Genomic DNA, 19,019 nt, shown 5'->3' on the forward strand with positions numbered 1-19,019 from the left:
AATAAAATCAAATAGGCACTCAACAGACACTTATGCATTCACAGTTTTATAACTTGAGTATGTTTTAAAAGGGAAAGTTCACCCAAAAATCTACATTCTGCCATTAATTATTCACCTTTCATTTGGTCTTGTTTCTTTCCTCTGCTGAAATCAAAAGATATTTTGAGAAATCTTGGTTGCTAGCACCCATTGAATTTCATAGTCATTTTTTTTATGCTATGGAAGTTGATTGGTGCTAGCATCAGCATTCCTCAAAATATCTTATTTTGTGTTCAACAGAAGCTCAAAGATTTAAAACCACATGAGGGTGTATAAATCATGAGGAAACTTTCATTTTTGTGTGAACTGTCCCTTTAAATCTAGTTGTTTAACAATTTCGCATCAACGAAGTTCGAGATTTTGAAAAGAAGTCTCTTAGGTTCACCAATTTGCATTTACTGCATCAAAAAACTATTAAAACTTAGAATAAAAAAAATTCTAATGAATCTACAATTAGAATTATTATAATTTGTATCAGATATTAATAGAATATTGTTTTGTATGGTACTATTTTATCAAATATTGTGTTAGTACAGTTAAACTAAATGTTAAATTAAATAGTATATTTCTAATATACATATTTTTCCTTTTTGTTTTAGCATTTTATTCTATTATTTACTTGTACTCGTTTCTTTTATTTATGTTTATGTAAATAAACATGAATAAAATAAATCTTATACTCGTTTCTTTTATTCATGAATATAGAATATTGTTTTGTATGGACCCAGTGATACAAAACAAGACTTGTTGAATGAATAGAAAGTTCAATGAATAAAGGTTAAAAGCTGCATTCCAATAATGTGATAAATCTCTTTATTAACGCTTATGATCAATTTAATGCATCTTTGAAGAACTGTAGCCTTTGTTCCCTCAAGAAATAATAGTAAATGCTTTGAATGAAATATTTTTTCACAAAAAAAATCTTCTTAAAAAAAAAAACTGGACTTTCAGCCTGTAACTATTATTACTAAGTTTGTAGTATTGATCTGTAATCGAAAGGCTCACCTTTATTTGTAACCAAAAAGTCCTAATTCATAGTCAGTTAAATATTTATAACCTGGTCAAACTTAAAATAATAATAATAAAAATAATTAAATTCAAATCACACAACTAGTATATAAACCACTAAATGAATTAAAACTCACTTAAACTCTCTCTCTGATTTGCCTCGCAGGTCTCTGACCAGCCACTGTGTCGTGAAGGCGTCCTGAGGTGGCATGCCATAACGCATCACAGCATTCAGGAAAGCCTTCCTTTGACGAGCATTGAAACCCAACACCTGCCAAATCAAAACAGTTCAGTTGTAGTAACTCAAACTCAAAATATGCAAGTTAAAACAACAAAAATCTCTCACACTTCTATGTTTATTTGTTTATTTCATTGCTACATCAGCAACATATGTATGAATTATTAATCTAAGCATGTATAAATTATTAATTAAATTATAAAGTTCTTATATAATATGTTTTATCTATATTATTACATAATAATTTCAACATCCTAAAGCTTAGCTCCTGATTTATCAGGGGTCACCACAGAGGAATGAACCTCCTGTCCATCTGTTTTATGCAACGGATACTTCTCCAACCGTATGATACAAAAAATAAATAATTAAATAAAATACATAATATTAAAAACACTAGAGATTATTTTTGGTTTGATACATGATAAATAACTAAAATTCTTCCCAGGAGACATTTGGAAAAAAACATTAAAGTGATTAGAGTAAAGAAAACTGGTCTCACCTCTATGTTGCCGCTCACTCTGGCCAGCAGGGGGGGCAGTGGTTTGTCTTTGTCGTTTCTGAGGCCTTTCCTGTTGGGTCGCCGTGAATTGGCTGCAAGCAGACGACCATAATTGTGTTTAAAGAAAGTGTCTATTTGTTATTAAATTAAGTTTGATTTAGCTATGCTGATCTCACCTTCTGATCGCTCGTCAAAGTCCTCGTCTCCTTCCTCTGAGGCAACCGAATAGTCTGATTGGCCGTCAGATTGATCGTCCTGCCAATCTGCAACGGATAAAAGGCAAGTATTTGATTTATTTTTATTTATTTAGATTTTTACTGCATGGATTTCCTAATTCACTCACATATTTATGGTTCACAGAACTTTTTAGATTGGATATACAAAATTAAATATCAGAATCCAAAAAGTGTAGAAACAAAATTAAGTAAACAAGGATATAACATTTAGATATGAGAATATGGCATTAAACTACCATAATAATAAAATAATATTTGTATGTAATCAAAGTAAATTATAATAATACTCATCTGTTGCTTTTCAATTGCTAATACAGTGTTTACTTCTTTATATAGTTTTTTAGTCTAAATAAATCCAAACTAAATGGGGATGGTACATTTGACACCGTAAGTGTTCAAAATTACTATGTGGGTATTTCTATCTTATTTTACTGTTCTTCATCATATTTTTCCTTATGTTCTCTCATAAAAACATAAATGTTATCTTCTAGGCTCTAAGTCTAAGTTTGGCCTTAGAAAACTGAAGCTTAACCACTTGCAAATGCTGCTTATGTTGCATGGGATGAAAGTCCTCAAGTATGGTGGCCATTACTACAACTATTACGACCACGACTACTATTACGACTGTTTCGGACTACTACTACTATCATTACAACTAAGACTACTACAATTACGACTACTACTACTATTACAACTAATACTACTACTATTACAACTATGACGACTACTACTACAATTACGACTAATGACTTCTACTACTATTACGACTACTACTATTACGACTAATGACTTCTACTACTACTACTATTACGACTACTACTACTATTACGACTAATGACTTCTACTACTACTATTACAACTACTACTACTATTACGACTAATGACTTCTACTACTACTACTATTACGACTACTTCTACTATTACGACTAATGACTTCTACTACTACTATTACGACTACTACTATTACGACTAATGACTTCTACTACTACTATTACGACTACTACTACTATTACGACTAATGACTTCTACTACTACTATTACGACTACTGCTACTATTACGACTAATGACTTCTACTACTACTATTATGACTACTTCTATTACGACTAATGACTTCTACCACTACTATTACGACTACTACTATTACGACTAATGACTTCTACGACTACTATTACGACTACTACGACTATTATGACTAATGACTTCTACTACTACTACTACTACTATTACGACTAATGACTTCTACTACTACTATTACGACTACTACGACTATTATGACTAATGACTTCTACTACTACTACTACTACTATTAGGACTAATGACTTCTACTATTACTATTAAGACTACTACGACTACTACTACTATTATTATTACAACTAATACGACTTCTACTATTACTATGACTACTACTACTACGACTACTGCTTTTACGATTATTTAAATGAAAAAAATACATTAAAGAGCTATAAAAACAAAAAATAATACAGTGCTAATACGGTGTTTACTTCTTTATATAGTTCTTTTCCTCTAAATAAATTCAAACAAAATGGGAATGGTACATTTGACACAGTAAGTGTTCAAATTTACTATGTGGGTATTTCTATCTTATTTTACTGATCTTCATCCTATTTTTCCTTATGTTTTCTCTTAAAGAAATGTATTATCTTCTAGACTCTAAGTCTAAGTCTTCTAAGTTTGGCCTTAGAAAATTGAAGCTTAAGCACTTGCTGCTTATGTTGCATGGGATGAAAGTCCTCAAGTACGGTGTGCAGTTTGGTTTGGTCACAATTCTCACCTCTGTCCTCCTGAGAGCCGTCGTTGTAGTTGACCTGTTTGCGGATTCGCTTGCCCTTGCCCAGATTACGAGCCAAATCCTCCTGCTGCTGCTCATAATGGTGTCGGAGGAGTTTCTCCCAGTAATCTGGATCCACACTTTCCTCCTGCTTGATGATTTCCCTCTGAACTTCCTCCTCCTAAGGTCGGAAGAAAGGAAACAGCAAGAGAAGGACAAAAATTATATTTATTAACATAATATAGCACACATCTGCCACAACAATAATCCAACGTGGGATCCATAGCAGTTTTAAAATTAATAAATAAATAAAAAAAACTCTATTATGACTACTACTACAACAACTACGACTACTACTACTACTATTACAACTAATACGATTACTATTATGACTACCACACTACTACTGTTGCTATTACGACTACTACTACAATTACGACTAATACGACTTCTACTACTACTATGACTACTACTACTACTACTTTTTTGACTACTACTACTACGACTAATACGACTTCTACTACTACTATTATGACTACTACTACTACTGCAATTATGTCTACTACTACTACTACTACGACAAAATTCGATTAACTTTTATTTGAATAGCGCTTTTACAATGTAGATTATGTCAAAGCAGCTTCTTTGACACAATCTACATTTCAAAAAAAAATAGCAATACTACTATTATGACTACTATTACTACTACTACTATTATTACGGCTAATATGACTACTATTACTACTACTTTTACAACTTATGCTACTACGACTATTATGACTACTACTATTATTTTTACTACTATTAGGACTACTGCTACTACTACCATCACGAACACTACTACCATTATGAAACTATTACTATTACAACAACTTACTATGACAATGACTACTGTTACTACGACAACTACTATTATTATTATTATTATTATAAAAAAGAAATATTACTATTGCAATATTTCACTGTTAAAATAAAATAAATTGTGTATTAAAAAAATTGTGTAAAATGTATGTATGACCATTTTCATTTTAAAATACGAAACCTGTTTTCAAACTTAATATGTCTTTAAAGTAAAATTAAAGCATTTAAAAATACTGAAATAAAATTTAAATCTTATATTATACATTTAAAATTACAATACTAATAGCGATAGCTGCAACAATAATGTGGTCTTCACTTTAACATATGTACAAATTATTGCTAACATTTTAGCATAAAAAAATTGGAAAGAAACTACTATTTTACAATTTTCTAAATCAAATAAATACGCAGTCCTAGTGCAAACTTCAATGCCACAATGCTCTTTAATCAGCACTCACCGCCTAGTGCAAACTTCAATGCCACAATGCTCTTTATTCAGCACTCACCGCCTCTTCCTCATCCTTGACCACATACTGCGCCACTTTAAAGGAGCTGAGATACTCGTTCATGCTCTGGAGCTCCGTGTCGTCGGTCGCATCCTGATTACGATCCAGCAGGCGATCGATGGCTTTGTCATCATAGTGAATCACACTGCTGTCCTCTTGTCCTTCTTTGTTCTCTCCTTTAACAGACAAACAAACACAGCCACTTCAATCTCAGTACACCACAGAGTTCCAGCAGGTTTTATGAGGGTAAACTTTTTTAAAGACTAACAAAAGAAAACAATACAGCAATGCACGTAAAATTACGTATAATAGAGAGCATATAAAGAGTTTATAGCAACATCGCAAATTAAAAAAAAACTTTTACATTTTAAAGTGTGTAAAAGGAGGGTTTAAACAAAGTTGTGTAGCAACAGTCTGTGAATATAACCAGCTTTCAATGGCAAAAAATGTATTAATTTTATTGTTTATAAGCACACTTGATAAAATCGTCGAAATCGACATTCTCCATTTGTACGCGTCATCAGAATGGAGAGGCCCCACCCATTGGTGACAATCTCTCCCTCATTAGCATAGGATGCAAGTCTTGTTTTTGAATCTGCCACTATGCTGAAACACAGGCATTTGTAGCTCCGCCCTCTTTTAAAATGAGCACAGTCTCATTTAAATTTAAAGCAACAGTCACCAAAACGCCCCAATTATGATCAAAGGCTAAAATGGGTAGTTTTAAAGAGTCATTATATATCTATATAGCATTTCTTTGCTGCACTGAGAAGCTTTATTTAAGATGTTGTGTCATACCTTCTCCCTCGTCCTTAAATAGCTCCTCTGTACCGAATTTAAGAATGTCATCGAGCTCCTGTTTAGACATCGAACCAGTCTTTGAGCCCAATCCAGGACGCACAACCAAGTGAGTCAACATCATCTTCTTCTTGGCCACCTTCAGATAAGAAACGCAAATAAACCGGTCAGATTAGATTTAAAAGACACTGTTGGTGAATAATATTATTTAGTTTCCTGCAAAGACTGTGGATTATACCTGAGTAATTCGCTCTTCTACAGAAGCTTTGGTTACAAAGCGGTAGATCATCACCTTCTTGTTTTGACCAATCCTGTGAGCTCTGCTGAAGGCCTACAAAGAGGAAACACAAGGAAAATTGAAGATGGCTATAACAAAACCAAAAAATGTTAAATAAATAAATAATGTGACCTTTTGAGTTTGTTAAAAACACTTCATATTGAGTAATATTACTGAACTCCAGTGGTATTTCTGTAGAGCTGCTTATAACCTAGTTGAACTAAAAAATAACTGATGAACTCTGATTTATACATTGTTTTAAAACTTTGTTTTGCAATTCATAAATTCAGAACTAATCTGAAATGTATTACAAACAAGGAAAACCATTACAGTTTACTAAAACCATGTGATAATATGTAATTTGCATTAAATTTTGCCAAAAAACAAGAAAAAAATACATGCATAAATTATAAATAAACTTCTTTTACCCATTTACTTTTATTCGACTAATTAGTTTCATTTAAATAAAAGTAAAAATTGTATATAAAAAATAATTATGAAAAAAACAGACCCCCCCCCCCAAAAATTACTAAACCTTTTAAAAATATTAACATTCAAAATATATATAAATATTTAATTAATTCTGTATAACTTGAGAGTTGAGCTGCCTAAAGCTCCTTTACTAATTTCATAACTGAAAATGTGATTTTTGCACAAAATAAAATTAAATTAGTTACTATAGCCAACCTAAACAATAACAATTTCTATATAAATTATGATATAAACTTCTATAATTTGCACTAAATGTTGACCAAAACTAAATAGGCATTAAACAATTGCCAAAATAAATCCATATTTTTAATAAATAATAATAATTTAAATACAAATTCTGAGGAAAAAAATCATTAAAAAGCTATTTAAAAAATAAATAAATAAATATAAGCAAAAGTTAAATGTGTATTATTTGATGAAGTTTCTATTAACTGATTGCTTTTTTGTTGGCTTATTGCTACAATAAAACAATTCATTCTTTATAAATCACTATATAAACAAAAAGGACTTCAGAGAGTTCAGGAAAAACGTTTAACATGTCATATCTCAATGATTTTACCAGATTAGTTAAAGGTTAAACATCAGTGAGAGTCCATAGTTTACCTGAATGTCATTGTGAGGGTTCCAGTCTGAATCGTAGATGACGACGGTGTCTGCGGTTGCCAGATTGATACCCAAACCACCAGCTCTGGTCGAGAGCAGGAAAACAAACTGAGGAGCACCAGGAGCTGAAGCCAATGAAAGCCACAATACACTATGACACTTGTCATATCATTTCAGAAACGGAGTTTGTAAAGAGGAAAAGAGAATATTCGTGTAAACGATTTAGATCAAACATCTTGTCTCACCGTTAAAGCGGTCAATGGCTTCCTGCCTCATGCCTCCTGTGATTCCTCCATCAATACGTTCATATTTGTAGCCCTCATTCTCCAGGAAATCCTCCAGCAGGTCCAACATTTTGGTCATCTAGAGCGCAACAGAATATCTCAAACCCTGCTGTGCATACTACACATACATTACATGCATATTTTATTATTAATAATTCATTTTTGAGGTGGATTTTAAACCACTCAAGGTCACCGCACATAGGACTCAATAAATAAAACAATAAAAACCATAAACAATAAAAAACATAAAAGAAGTAACAGGCACTTATTTTTTAAGGTGTTATTATTACAGATACATCTATGATGCAAATTATTTATAGACCTCCTGAATATTTCTCTGCACTTATTAGACATTGGTTTGAGTTTTCAAAGTTTTACTTAATAAATGTCTGAGGAAATTTCTTTCAAATTTAAAAGTTAAAAGCATTATTCCTCCCACTATATGAAAACTGGTCAGAACAACAAATGTTTTCATTTACTGGAACTGATTATCAGTGTTAATAAATTAAATATGGATTTCATAACATTTCTGAAGTTGAACTTCATGATCGTTGACATCGTGTTGGCAAAAATGTGGGGGGTGAAAAAAGCTGGTGCTTCTTGCACACCCTCTCCTCTCCATATGCACTAGACACTTTCTTTACAAAACTCTTGAAAAAAAACATTGTGCAATTCTTAGTGCACTTCTACGGGTGGTTTGTCAAGCCCTCTCACCTATGTGAAGACACTCTCTTTTCCTCTCCATATGCACCAGACACCTTCTTATAAGCACCCTATACTTATATATAAATATTTAATTAATTCTGCATAATTTGAGAGCTGAGCTGCCAAAAGCTCCTTACTAATTTCATAACTGAAAATGTGATTTCACAATTTATTGAACAAAATAAAATAAAATTAGTTACTATAGCCAACTTAAATAATAATAATTTCTATATAAAGTATAATATAAACTTCTTTAATTTGTACTATTTTATTATTATTATTAACAATAATCATAATAATAATAAATTTTTGAGGTGCATTTTAAACCACTCAAGGTCACCGCACATAAGACTCAATAAATAAAAACAATAAAAACCATAAACAATGAAAAACATAAAAGAAGCAACAACCACTTCCTATTTAAGGTGTTATTATTACAGATACATCTATGATGCAAATTATTTACAGACACCTGAATATTTCTCTGCACTTATTAGACATTGGTTTAAGTGTTCAAAGTTTTACTTAATAAACGTCTGAGAAATTTTCTTTTAAATTTCAAATTTAAAAGCATTATTCCTCCAAGAATATGAAAACTGGTCAGAATAACAAATGTTTTCATTTACTGGAACTGATTATCAGTGTTATTAAATTACATATGGATGTCATAACGTTTCTGAAGTTGAACTTCATAATCGTTGGCAAAGTGGGGGGTGAAAAAAGCTGGTGCTTCTTGCACACACTCTCCTCTCCATATGCGCTAGACACTTTCTTTACAAAACTCTTGAAAAAAAAATCATTGTGCAATTCTTAGTGCACTTCTACAGGTGGTTTGTCAAGCCCTCTCACCTATGTGAAGACACTCTCTTTTCCTCTCCATATGCACCAGACACCTTCTTATAAGCAACCTATACTTTGTGCAATTCTGATTGTGCTCCATACAGATACACTAGAGCAGTGTTTCCCAACCCTGTTCCTGGAAGCACACCAACAGTACATATTTTGGACGTCGCCCTTATCAGACCCTTTAATTTTAGGTTTTGGAGACTCTTCTAATGTTTCGATAAGTTGATTCAGGGGTGTTTGATTAAGTAGAAGGTGAAAATGTGTACTGTTGGTGCGCCTTTAGGAACAAAGTTGGAAAACACTTCATTAGAGGACATACTCACTCCTCTTCATGTACTTTTATTTGTTTGTCCGTATACTTTTATTGAATTTGAATAAAAATGTCTGCTAAACAAAAAAATCTTAAATGTTGTGTTCATTTGAGTTATCATGATTTGTGCCAGATATTAAAAACAATATGAAAAATTAATAAACAAACAATGTTTCTTGTTTACCTGAGAGAAGATGAGCACCCTGTGTCCACCCTCCTTCAGCTTGCGCAGCATCTTCTGCAGTAGCAGCAGTTTTCCAGAAGATTTAGTCAGGCCACCACCCTCATACATCCCATTGGGCATTTTGGCAGCTTCCTGTTTCACACAGCCAATCAGGAGATCAGAGACTTTTCTGATACTGCACCCTCCGATATCATATGCGACTATAGTTTGCATTAAATGGGGAGAAACTTAGAAACATGGACTGTACCATAGCAGCAGCAGGGAATAGATAAGGATGGTTACAGCACTTCTTCAAGTCCATGACCACATTCAGCAGAGAAACCTGATTTCCTCCACCACGAGTGTTCAGAGCCTCGAAGTTTCGGGTTAGGATGAACTTGTAATATTTCCTGAATTAAAAAGACATGCATTTATCAGAAACTCTGCATATTGTGTGAGCGTGTTTTGGATTGCACACTCACTTCTGCATGGGGCTGAGCTCCACGCGCACAATCAGCTCTGTTTTTGAAGGCATGTGCTTGAACACGTCGGCTTTGAGTCTCCTGAGCATGTGTGGTCCCAGCATGTCATGAAGCTTTTTGATCTGGTCTTCCTTGGCGATGTCCGCAAACTCCTCCAAGAAACCCTCAAGATTACTGCAGAGCAAAAGATAGTGTTGTTTTTGTGTGCATATTCCTAAAGTTACACCAGAGGGTGCTAAGAGAGTGTCTGAAAATATTATTTTTTTGTTTTGTTTTAAGTGTTAGTAAAGAGTTTTGTTAATTTAAGCCTTCTAATAATATGAATAATGTTATGTTAAAATTAGTACTTCTATTTTAGTGTCTTGCTCACTGTTTGAATTGTGCTATATAAATAAAATGTGAAGTAAAAAAAAAATTATAATAACTTAATATATTTATTTTAAAAAGATCATGTAAGAAATAATGAATGAAAAAAACTATTTTAAAAATGCTGGAAATTATTAAACATTATTAAACTTAAATTTTGATTAAAAAAACATTTAGCTTAATTTATAATAAAGAATAAAAAAAAAGTATTATAAAAAAAATAAAAGTATTATTTATTGCTAAAAGGCTGATGTAAAAAATGAAAACATATTTCGAGTATTAATGTGCATTGCGAATTTATATTAAATATTATTTAAAAATATTAATAGTTATACTTAAAAGATTATGTAAACAATTACAAAAACTCTGTATTTCTAAAATGCTGAAAAAACATTTAAAACTTAATAAAATAAAAACAACACATTTAATTAAAAACATTAATATAAAAGGTGATTTTTTTGCTTAATTTATATTAAAGAATAAGTGTATTATTTATTGCAAAAAAGCTGATGTAAAAAATTTAAACATTTCAAATATTAATTTGCATAGTAAATTTACATAAATATCATTTAAAATAATCTAATTATATATATTTTGAAAAGGACCGTTCACAATCACACACACAAAAAAAAACAGTAGTTAAAAAATGCTGGAAAAACGTATTAAAAACAATACATTCAATTAAACATATTTATTAATACAAAAGGTTAAAATACATAAATTTTGCTTAATTTATCATCAAGAATAATAATAAAGTATTATTTATTGATAAAAAGCAGATGTAAGAAAAAGTTACATTTTATAAACAAAAACTATTAATAAAAAATAAAAATGAAACAAATATCTAATAATAATAAACGTATAATACAGACATAAAAAGTATTTTTTTTAAATTTGTATTGAACAAAGCCCTTCATTATCTTTGTAACTTACCATTAAAATCCTTAAAAGCTTTCATTAAATTTTTTTAAATTAATTAATACAATAATCAGCAAGCTTTCTCTCTAAATTAAAAAGTATTAACACAAACTGACCTGAATCTCTCCGGCGTGAGGAAGTTGAGCAGATGGAAAAGCTCTTCTAGGTTGTTTTGCAGTGGTGTTCCTGTCAACAACAGCTTATGCTGCAGCGGGTAGTTGTTCAGTATCCTGAAAAACTATGGACACCACAGAACAGTAGTAAACCACAAATGAACAGAATTCATTCAAACCAATGTAGCATTATAAAGCAGCCATGTTGTCTCACCTTCGACTGGTTATTCTTCAGTCTGTGGGCCTCATCAACAACCAGACAGGCCCAGTCGATGGAGCCCAGAACGGCTGTGTCAATAGTGATCAACTCATAGGAGGTCAACAGCACGTGAAACTTGACGGAGGCTTCTTTCTGCAGGATCATCAGTAAACAATTTTTATTGTATGGATTCAAGATTTAACATTTAGGTGCACAGCAATAAGTGATAAAAGTCAGGGGGGAAATAAGTGAAATGGTGGTACGGTCCGGTTCAGATCAAGGTTATTATAGTTAACGAAAACGAACTTAAAAACTAAAACTAAAATGTAAAATAATTGTTGTTAACTGAAATAAAAATAAGAGTTTTTAAAAAAAAAACTATAACTAACTGAAACCGTGTTGTGTACATATAAAACTAACTGAAACTAGCTAAAACTATAGCAAACGCCTCCTTCGTTTTCGTATTTGTAAATGTATTTACTACATATTCTTACTGTATGCCTTTTAGAAGTAAATCTAATTCGCGCTGCAGGTGTTTGACCCGTACGGCACCTCAGAGTCTGTAGTCCTGCTGCCATTGGCCAGATCGAGCCGGTTGTCCAGTCATCCTCGCTGCTGCTCCCGCGACAAAAGCAACGAGTGAACATGACAGCAGCACGGTGACAGTATTACAGGCACTTCAAACTATTACTTTAACACATTTATTACCAATAATAGGTTTTATTTCTGTATCGCGAACAAATCGCATCTTCTAAGTGAACCGGTTGAACTAGTTCACCAAATCTAACTAAATCATTTAAAACTATTCACGTCTTCAGTAAGCACTCATCTACAAACTACTTAATTTTTAACAAGCCTAATACCCCCCTCTGACTCGAAATAGTCCAACATATACTCTCATTCAGTTATGAGAACAGTAACATTACATTGAGAAGCGGTGAACAGATAATATTGTGCATGCGTGACACAGTGAACCAAACACCAACAGTACAACCTGCTGTGTGACTGAACTAAACTTGAACAACTGCAGCGCGGGTAAACCGAGGGCTTAAATGAGAGGATCTGGTAAAACGTGTCATAACAGACAATCGTAATGGAATTTAAATAAGTGAATCATGCTTCAGTTGGGTTGCAAAACTTTACTGTAATTGTAAAAATCCAAACTATTTAAATACTTGGAGTATAAAGCATGTGATGGAGCATGTAAACACACTCAATGAAGAGGAGTAATGAAAAGAGTCTTCCAGCTAACCGACCTTCATCTTGGAGGGTTTCTTGCCACCACGGATGGCGTTGTTTTCGAAGGAGAACTCGTTTTCTCTGATGACGGCCCTGCTGTCTTTGTCGCCCACATATGTGACTACGTACATGTCCGGAGCCCACATCTCAAACTCTCTCTCCCAGTTGATGATGGTGGACAGCGGTGCACTGACCAGGAACGGGCCTTTAGAATGACCCTGGAGAACAAACAAACACAACTGCATTAACAAAATGTTGACTTTATAAATGTATTTAAGCAACATACAATGTTATGGTGGCTCATGTTTTTAATTTTCCTAAACACCAAAACTCTTTTAATTTGATGTGCACTGGTAATCAAGCAAATACCAGATGAAAGCAATCATAACTATCAATTTGTGTTAAACCACAGCACATTTGAAACTTCATGTGACACTTTTACTTTTAAACATCTTAAATTTATTAAATCAAAATAGTCAAAAAGTCCATGCCATTTTATTTGATTCGTGAATCTTTAATTTACTACATTATAACCTGGCCCTTAAGAAATATATAAATATAAATATAAAATATAAATAATTTTAAAAAAGCAGCAAAAAAAAAAAAAAAAAGATAAACCGGCGCACCTCTTTATACAGTGAATAGAGGAACACAGCAGTCTGCACAGTCTTTCCCAGCCCCATCTCGTCTGCTAGGATGGTGTCGGTTCCCTGAGCCCAAGAGAAGCGCAGCCAGTTGAGCCCTTCAAGCTGATATGGGTGCAGCGTTCCGCCTGTGGTGTCCAGATAATCCGGCTGACGCTCAAACTTAATGGTGGGCTGGAGGAAGGCAAGAAAGTGCAGAGTAAGTGGACTGTGTAGTTGGATCAACCCTTGTGTACTATTGGGGATGTTTTCATCCACTCTGAGGTAATTTTTGAGTCCTAATTTGGCCACAACTTTCTGTTTCAGCAAATATAAATATTTTTTTATTGGCAAATCTTATTTTGACACACATGGGAAAATGCATTGGTTTAAAAAAAAAAAAAAAAAAAAAAACTTAACAATACACTCAAATTTACCACCCTTTCACTATGTTCGGGCCTGTTTTTGCCCCAGTGACTTCCATTATAACCACATTTTTTTGATTACAAAGGCATGACACCACATAATCATGCATTCTTGATTGTGATCAATTTGTGATTTTTACAGTTAATCATCAGTTACAGTGCAAAAAAGCTTAGTTTCTGGCTTGTATATGGAGTATACTGTGCGCGTGTAAGAGACTTTGCACAATTACCTTGATATGTTTGAGAAAATAAAAAAGCAGCTCAGCTCTCAGATCATAGTAAACATAGTAAGTGTATATATGAATACACACTATAATCTACATTTTTTACCCCACAGAATAGCCAGAAACGTATTTGCACAGGTCTATCTAAAGGGTTAATGGTCCCAACTGATGATCAACCGTAAAACTGACAAATTCCACCTCTTCCCAACAAGGAAAACCACCAACAATCAAGAACTCATGATTATATTAATACATGGCTGTGTCATGGCTTTGCAATCAAAAACATGGTTATAATGGAGGTCAATGGGTAAAATACAACCCCGAACATAATGAAAGGGTAGTCAATCTGAACAATACACAAGAGTTGAATGTGTTGTCATTATAGTGTATGGCATAATGAAAAATGCTTGCTTACATCCACGACAGGATTCTCTGGAGGTCGGTCCAGTTTGCGCATCTTCCCTTTGATCTTGATCTTCTTTCCTGGTTTACCTTCATCACCCATCATCAGCTCCCTTTAAGAAAGAGAAACAGAAGATGTATGTGCATTTTCTCACACTTGAAGGAACACCAAGTATCATTTCACAATTCCCCTAGAGTTAAGTTTGAGTTGAGTTTTAACATTTCATTGGATTTGAATCCATTGAGACAATCTCCAGGTCTAGTGTAAGCACCTTTACCTTAGCTTAGCATAGATCATTAAATCGGATTAGACCATTGGCATCTTAAATTAATAAAAGCAATCAGACAATTTTCCTATTTAAAGCTGGACTCTTCTGAAGTTACATCGTGTACCCAGAGCGATGGAAAATAAAAAGTTGCCATGTTGATATGGCTAGGAACTATACTTCTATTCATGCGTAATAATCAAGGAACTTTGTTGCTGTACCATGGCTGCAGCAGGAACACAAATATTACGCAACTCTAGTTATCTAGTTGCACAAAATAATATATTTTGAAGCAAGCTGGAAACCTGTAACCATTGACTTCCATAGAAGTCGTTTTTCCTACTATGGATGTCAATGGTTACAAGTTTTTAACTTCTTTTGTGTTCAAAAAAAGAAACAAACTTGCAAAGATTTAATTTGACTTGAGGGAGAGCAAATAGGGTGCAAATTGTAAGTAAAATAAGTAAAATAAAACTTTAATTTATTTATTAATTTCTTTATTTGGGTTAAATCACTAAAGTTGCAGCTGGAAATAAAATCTAAACTTTAATCAATTAAGAAACAGGGTTTATGCAGTTTCACTAATTTAAATTTAAGACTTAAGATATATATTTTAGGACAGTCATGAGTAAAACTTTAGAGTTATACAGGACTAAATACTAAGGATTTTTTTTTAGATTTCCCAGTTATAAAAGATTTTCACTTGCCAACATGATTAAAATGTAAAACAAAAATACAAAAAAATATATTTTTTAATAATAATTAATACAAAAATAATAATTTTGTTTTTTCAATAATAATTTAAATTTTATTAATTTTCAAATAGAACAATTTACAAACCCTATAACCATTATCAAGAATAGAACAAAACAAAGCTGTCAATTGCTGAGGTCTATAATAATAATAATAAAATCAAGAAAATTTCAGTAGATTTAAGACCTAAAATTTAGCTTTTGAGATTTAAGACATTAGGGCGTTAAGACCCCGCGGACACCCTGAAGAAAGATATCTTACTTAATTGCTAAAATTTATAATGAAATCCAAAATTACAAAAATAAAAGCCAACTCGAAATATTAATATCAATGTTTAATAAAATGGACCCAAAATATACTAAAACAGAAACAAATAGAAATCAAATAGTACCATTTAAGCTTTTCTAAATGTAATATTACAAAATAATAAAATTAAAAAAAATTATATTATAAGCAAAAATAAAGTATGAATAAAAACTAGAGCAGTGAATAAACAAAATCTAAAATAAAGTAAACGTGAACGGCAGTAAAATAAAGACAAATGGAAAAAAAAAACTACTTATACAAAACTACAACTTTAACTAACAGAGAAAAAAAAAGACAAATTCTAAATATTTCAACAATAACAGATAAATTTAATAGTAATAAAACGAATACTAAAACAAACAATTACATTATCCACCAAGATAATAACAATGATGATGATGATGATGATAGTTACTTGAATCATTCTGTTTGTGTTGTCAATATTAATGTCTATGTACATGTATATACCTGTGGTTCCAGTACTGCAGTTTATACGTGTCATAGTCTGGTAAATCCATATCCTCCAACTCCCATGTGGCTTGATCATATGTTAAGTCCCTCCATTTGATGAGGTAGTGACAGTTGTTCTTCTTATCCACACTAAAAAGAAAGTAAACGGCACACGTAAATCCATGTAACTGATCGAAAATGAGTCCAGAGATGTGGAGTTCAACTGACCTGTGGTTCAGGATTCGATGAATGACCATCCACTCCATCTTGATGCCGAAGCGGTAGTACTTCTCCTCCATCCGTGCGTATGTGGGGTCTTTTTTCTTTCTCTTGTCGCTCTTCTCCTCTTCTCCTTCACCTCCGAAGTCTATGGGGGGAGGTTCGTCCATGTCGTTCTTGCGCTGGTAGTTTCTGAACATCACCTGACAGTGAATCTCCAGCTGGAAACAGCAAGAGAAGTAAAAACTCAAACTAGGTGCAAATTCTGCCAAAATGACAAATAGTAATTAACAATTCTCTGGATGCACATAGTAGATTAAATCTTAATCTAATTAAAGGTGCTGTATGTAAGTTTTTGACTCTTCTAAGGCAAACATGCTAAATGAACATTCTTGTTTTTCTGGAAAACAATGCCGAAGTCAGATATTGTGCTTTGAAAACGCGAGTTACGTGCCAGAACGTCTGTCTTCGTTTTGGTTCTTTTAACCCGCCCACTGCCAGTTTAGCCAATTATATTTCAGCACCCTGGGTTGCCTTGATGAAAAACAGTGCATTTGATTCATTCAGTCATGAAGGCTCTCAAAGTGTGCATCTGCGACCAAATGCGACCTCCGGTGGACAGTAGCAGACTCCGAAATGAAACGCAGATTGAGAGTTCCACATGGTGGTTATTCATTACAAATAATATAAATATTACGAACGTAAACATTAGGTGAGCAGGTTACATTGTAACCCCTGTCCTAACAACACATTATGAGATTTGCAGTGATGAGCAATTTGGCTGTTTGCACCAGACGAAACATGACAGAAATGTAAATACAGCCATTTAGAAGCACAGAATGGTGCACTCACTGCACTCCAACAAAATGGTAAGGTTTATAATCAAATTCATACATATTAGGCTTCTTTAACACTATTAAACGTACATGCTTAATCACTGAAATGTGTTGGCTTGCATGTTTGCACAGTTCTAAAGTTAAATTTCAAACTAAATTATAAATTTTTTTCCAGATGTGAGGTGAACTACCTGCTGCTGCTGCTTTCAGTAGTATAGCAATAAATGTCATATAAGATGGTATTCAAACTCACATTATTAGCATTTAACACTGAATAAAGCACATAAGGTGTACCTGAGGCAATCATAGTTTTCTATTGTTCAGCAGCAAGAAATTAAAGTTATTTCTAAAATATACATTTCAAATCCTTTTACATAATATGGAAAATATTCCTTCTATCACGTGCCATTGCTTTTATTTAGACATGGTTTAAAACAGCCTTTAGGCTCAACAGTCAGGCACACTGCTGTTGGGGTTGTCAATCTGGCAACCCACGCCTGCATTTGTTTTGAGCCAGGTGTGCAATACCTAGTTCAACCACTGCAATACCTAGTTCAACCACTGTGTGTAAATCTTTCATTCTGCACCTTTAAGTGATAATAACAACGATCATCATTTAAAACAAAAAATTAAAGGGCAATTGCAAAGAAATAAAGTCCAAACCAATCATAAATGCACTCTCTAAAAATAAGTTAGAGAATAAATAAATATAAGCAAAATAAATATAAGCAAGAATAGTAATAAATAATAAGCAAGAAGAGTAATAAATAATAACTAGAATTGTACATTTCCTAAAGGAAATGTGAATGGGGTTTGCGTGGCAAATCGATGGGGTACAAAATGGTACTAAACTGGGCAATAGAACAACATGCTAATCGAGTTTAATAATTACAAAAAAATAATATATATATATATATATATATATATATATATATATATATATATATATATATATATATATATATATATATAATTATTAACCCAAAATAAATTAACATGTTCATTTTAAATGTATTAATTAAAAAAAACTATTTACATTTACATGAAAAAAAAAACTAAAAAATATTTTGAAAACTTACATTGTGGATTTCTCTTTATAATAATAATTTATATAATGATACATTTAAGTAAAAACCATTAAAGCTTACATTAAATTAAAAGTGTTGAATTTTACAGCCAAAATGCATCACAAAAATATCCGCATTTATATATTTATGCAATGAATAAACACAAAAGGGTACATACAATAGATTAGCTTAATTTGAATTATTATAGAAATGTATTTATTTTAATACATAATTAATTCAATAATCACATATTAATTAAACATTTAAGATGACACTATTAAGTCCAGTAAGCAGTACCTGCAGCTCAGTAACCCAGGAGCAGTGCCAGTAGGACATATTCTGCCATTTAACGAAGAACTCTCTCTCAGGACGTCCAGCCAGAGGTGTGGGGTCAGGAGCATCAGTTGGCAGGTCAGAGGGACGTGGGACAGGGGTCGGCGGTGGAGGTTCAGTCCAGCGCCACGTCAGAATCTTCT

At 32.7% G+C, this 19,019-nt stretch overlaps 1 protein-coding gene across 3 annotated transcripts in view; it reads right to left on the bottom strand.

The window, feature by feature from the left end:
• The window catches only part of chd4a (chromodomain helicase DNA binding protein 4a), a 58,903-nt gene that overhangs the window by 17,562 nt on the left and 22,322 nt on the right, over positions 1–19,019 (bottom strand). For 2 of the 3 annotated variants that reach the window (XM_005159352.5, XM_021468085.3), the window contains exons 11-30: positions 18,841–19,019; positions 16,650–16,861; positions 16,440–16,571; positions 14,660–14,759; positions 13,599–13,790; positions 12,990–13,190; positions 11,749–11,886; positions 11,538–11,659; positions 10,138–10,311; positions 9,924–10,065; positions 9,677–9,808; positions 7,593–7,710; positions 7,348–7,472; positions 6,214–6,306; positions 5,976–6,114; positions 5,178–5,353; positions 3,814–3,991; positions 1,961–2,047; positions 1,785–1,876; positions 1,185–1,318 (exon numbers count right to left, since the gene is read on the bottom strand). The exon at positions 18,841–19,019 is cut by the window's right edge and continues 25 nt beyond it. In XM_005159352.5, coding sequence (XP_005159409.1) covers positions 1,185–1,318; positions 1,785–1,876; positions 1,961–2,047; positions 3,814–3,991; positions 5,178–5,353; positions 5,976–6,114; positions 6,214–6,306; positions 7,348–7,472; positions 7,593–7,710; positions 9,677–9,808; positions 9,924–10,065; positions 10,138–10,311; positions 11,538–11,659; positions 11,749–11,886; positions 12,990–13,190; positions 13,599–13,790; positions 14,660–14,759; positions 16,440–16,571; positions 16,650–16,861; positions 18,841–19,019 — 2,866 coding nt within the window. The remainder of the gene's footprint in view (positions 1–1,184; positions 1,319–1,784; positions 1,877–1,960; positions 2,048–3,813; positions 3,992–5,177; positions 5,354–5,975; positions 6,115–6,213; positions 6,307–7,347; positions 7,473–7,592; positions 7,711–9,676; positions 9,809–9,923; positions 10,066–10,137; positions 10,312–11,537; positions 11,660–11,748; positions 11,887–12,989; positions 13,191–13,598; positions 13,791–14,659; positions 14,760–16,439; positions 16,572–16,649; positions 16,862–18,840) is intronic. The other variant, NM_001044858.1, reaches the window with a different exon arrangement.

The sequence above is a fragment of the Danio rerio genome, chromosome 19, assembly GCF_049306965.1.
Source record: "Danio rerio strain Tuebingen ecotype United States chromosome 19, GRCz12tu, whole genome shotgun sequence".
NCBI classification, from domain to species: domain Eukaryota; kingdom Metazoa; phylum Chordata; class Actinopteri; order Cypriniformes; family Danionidae; genus Danio; species Danio rerio.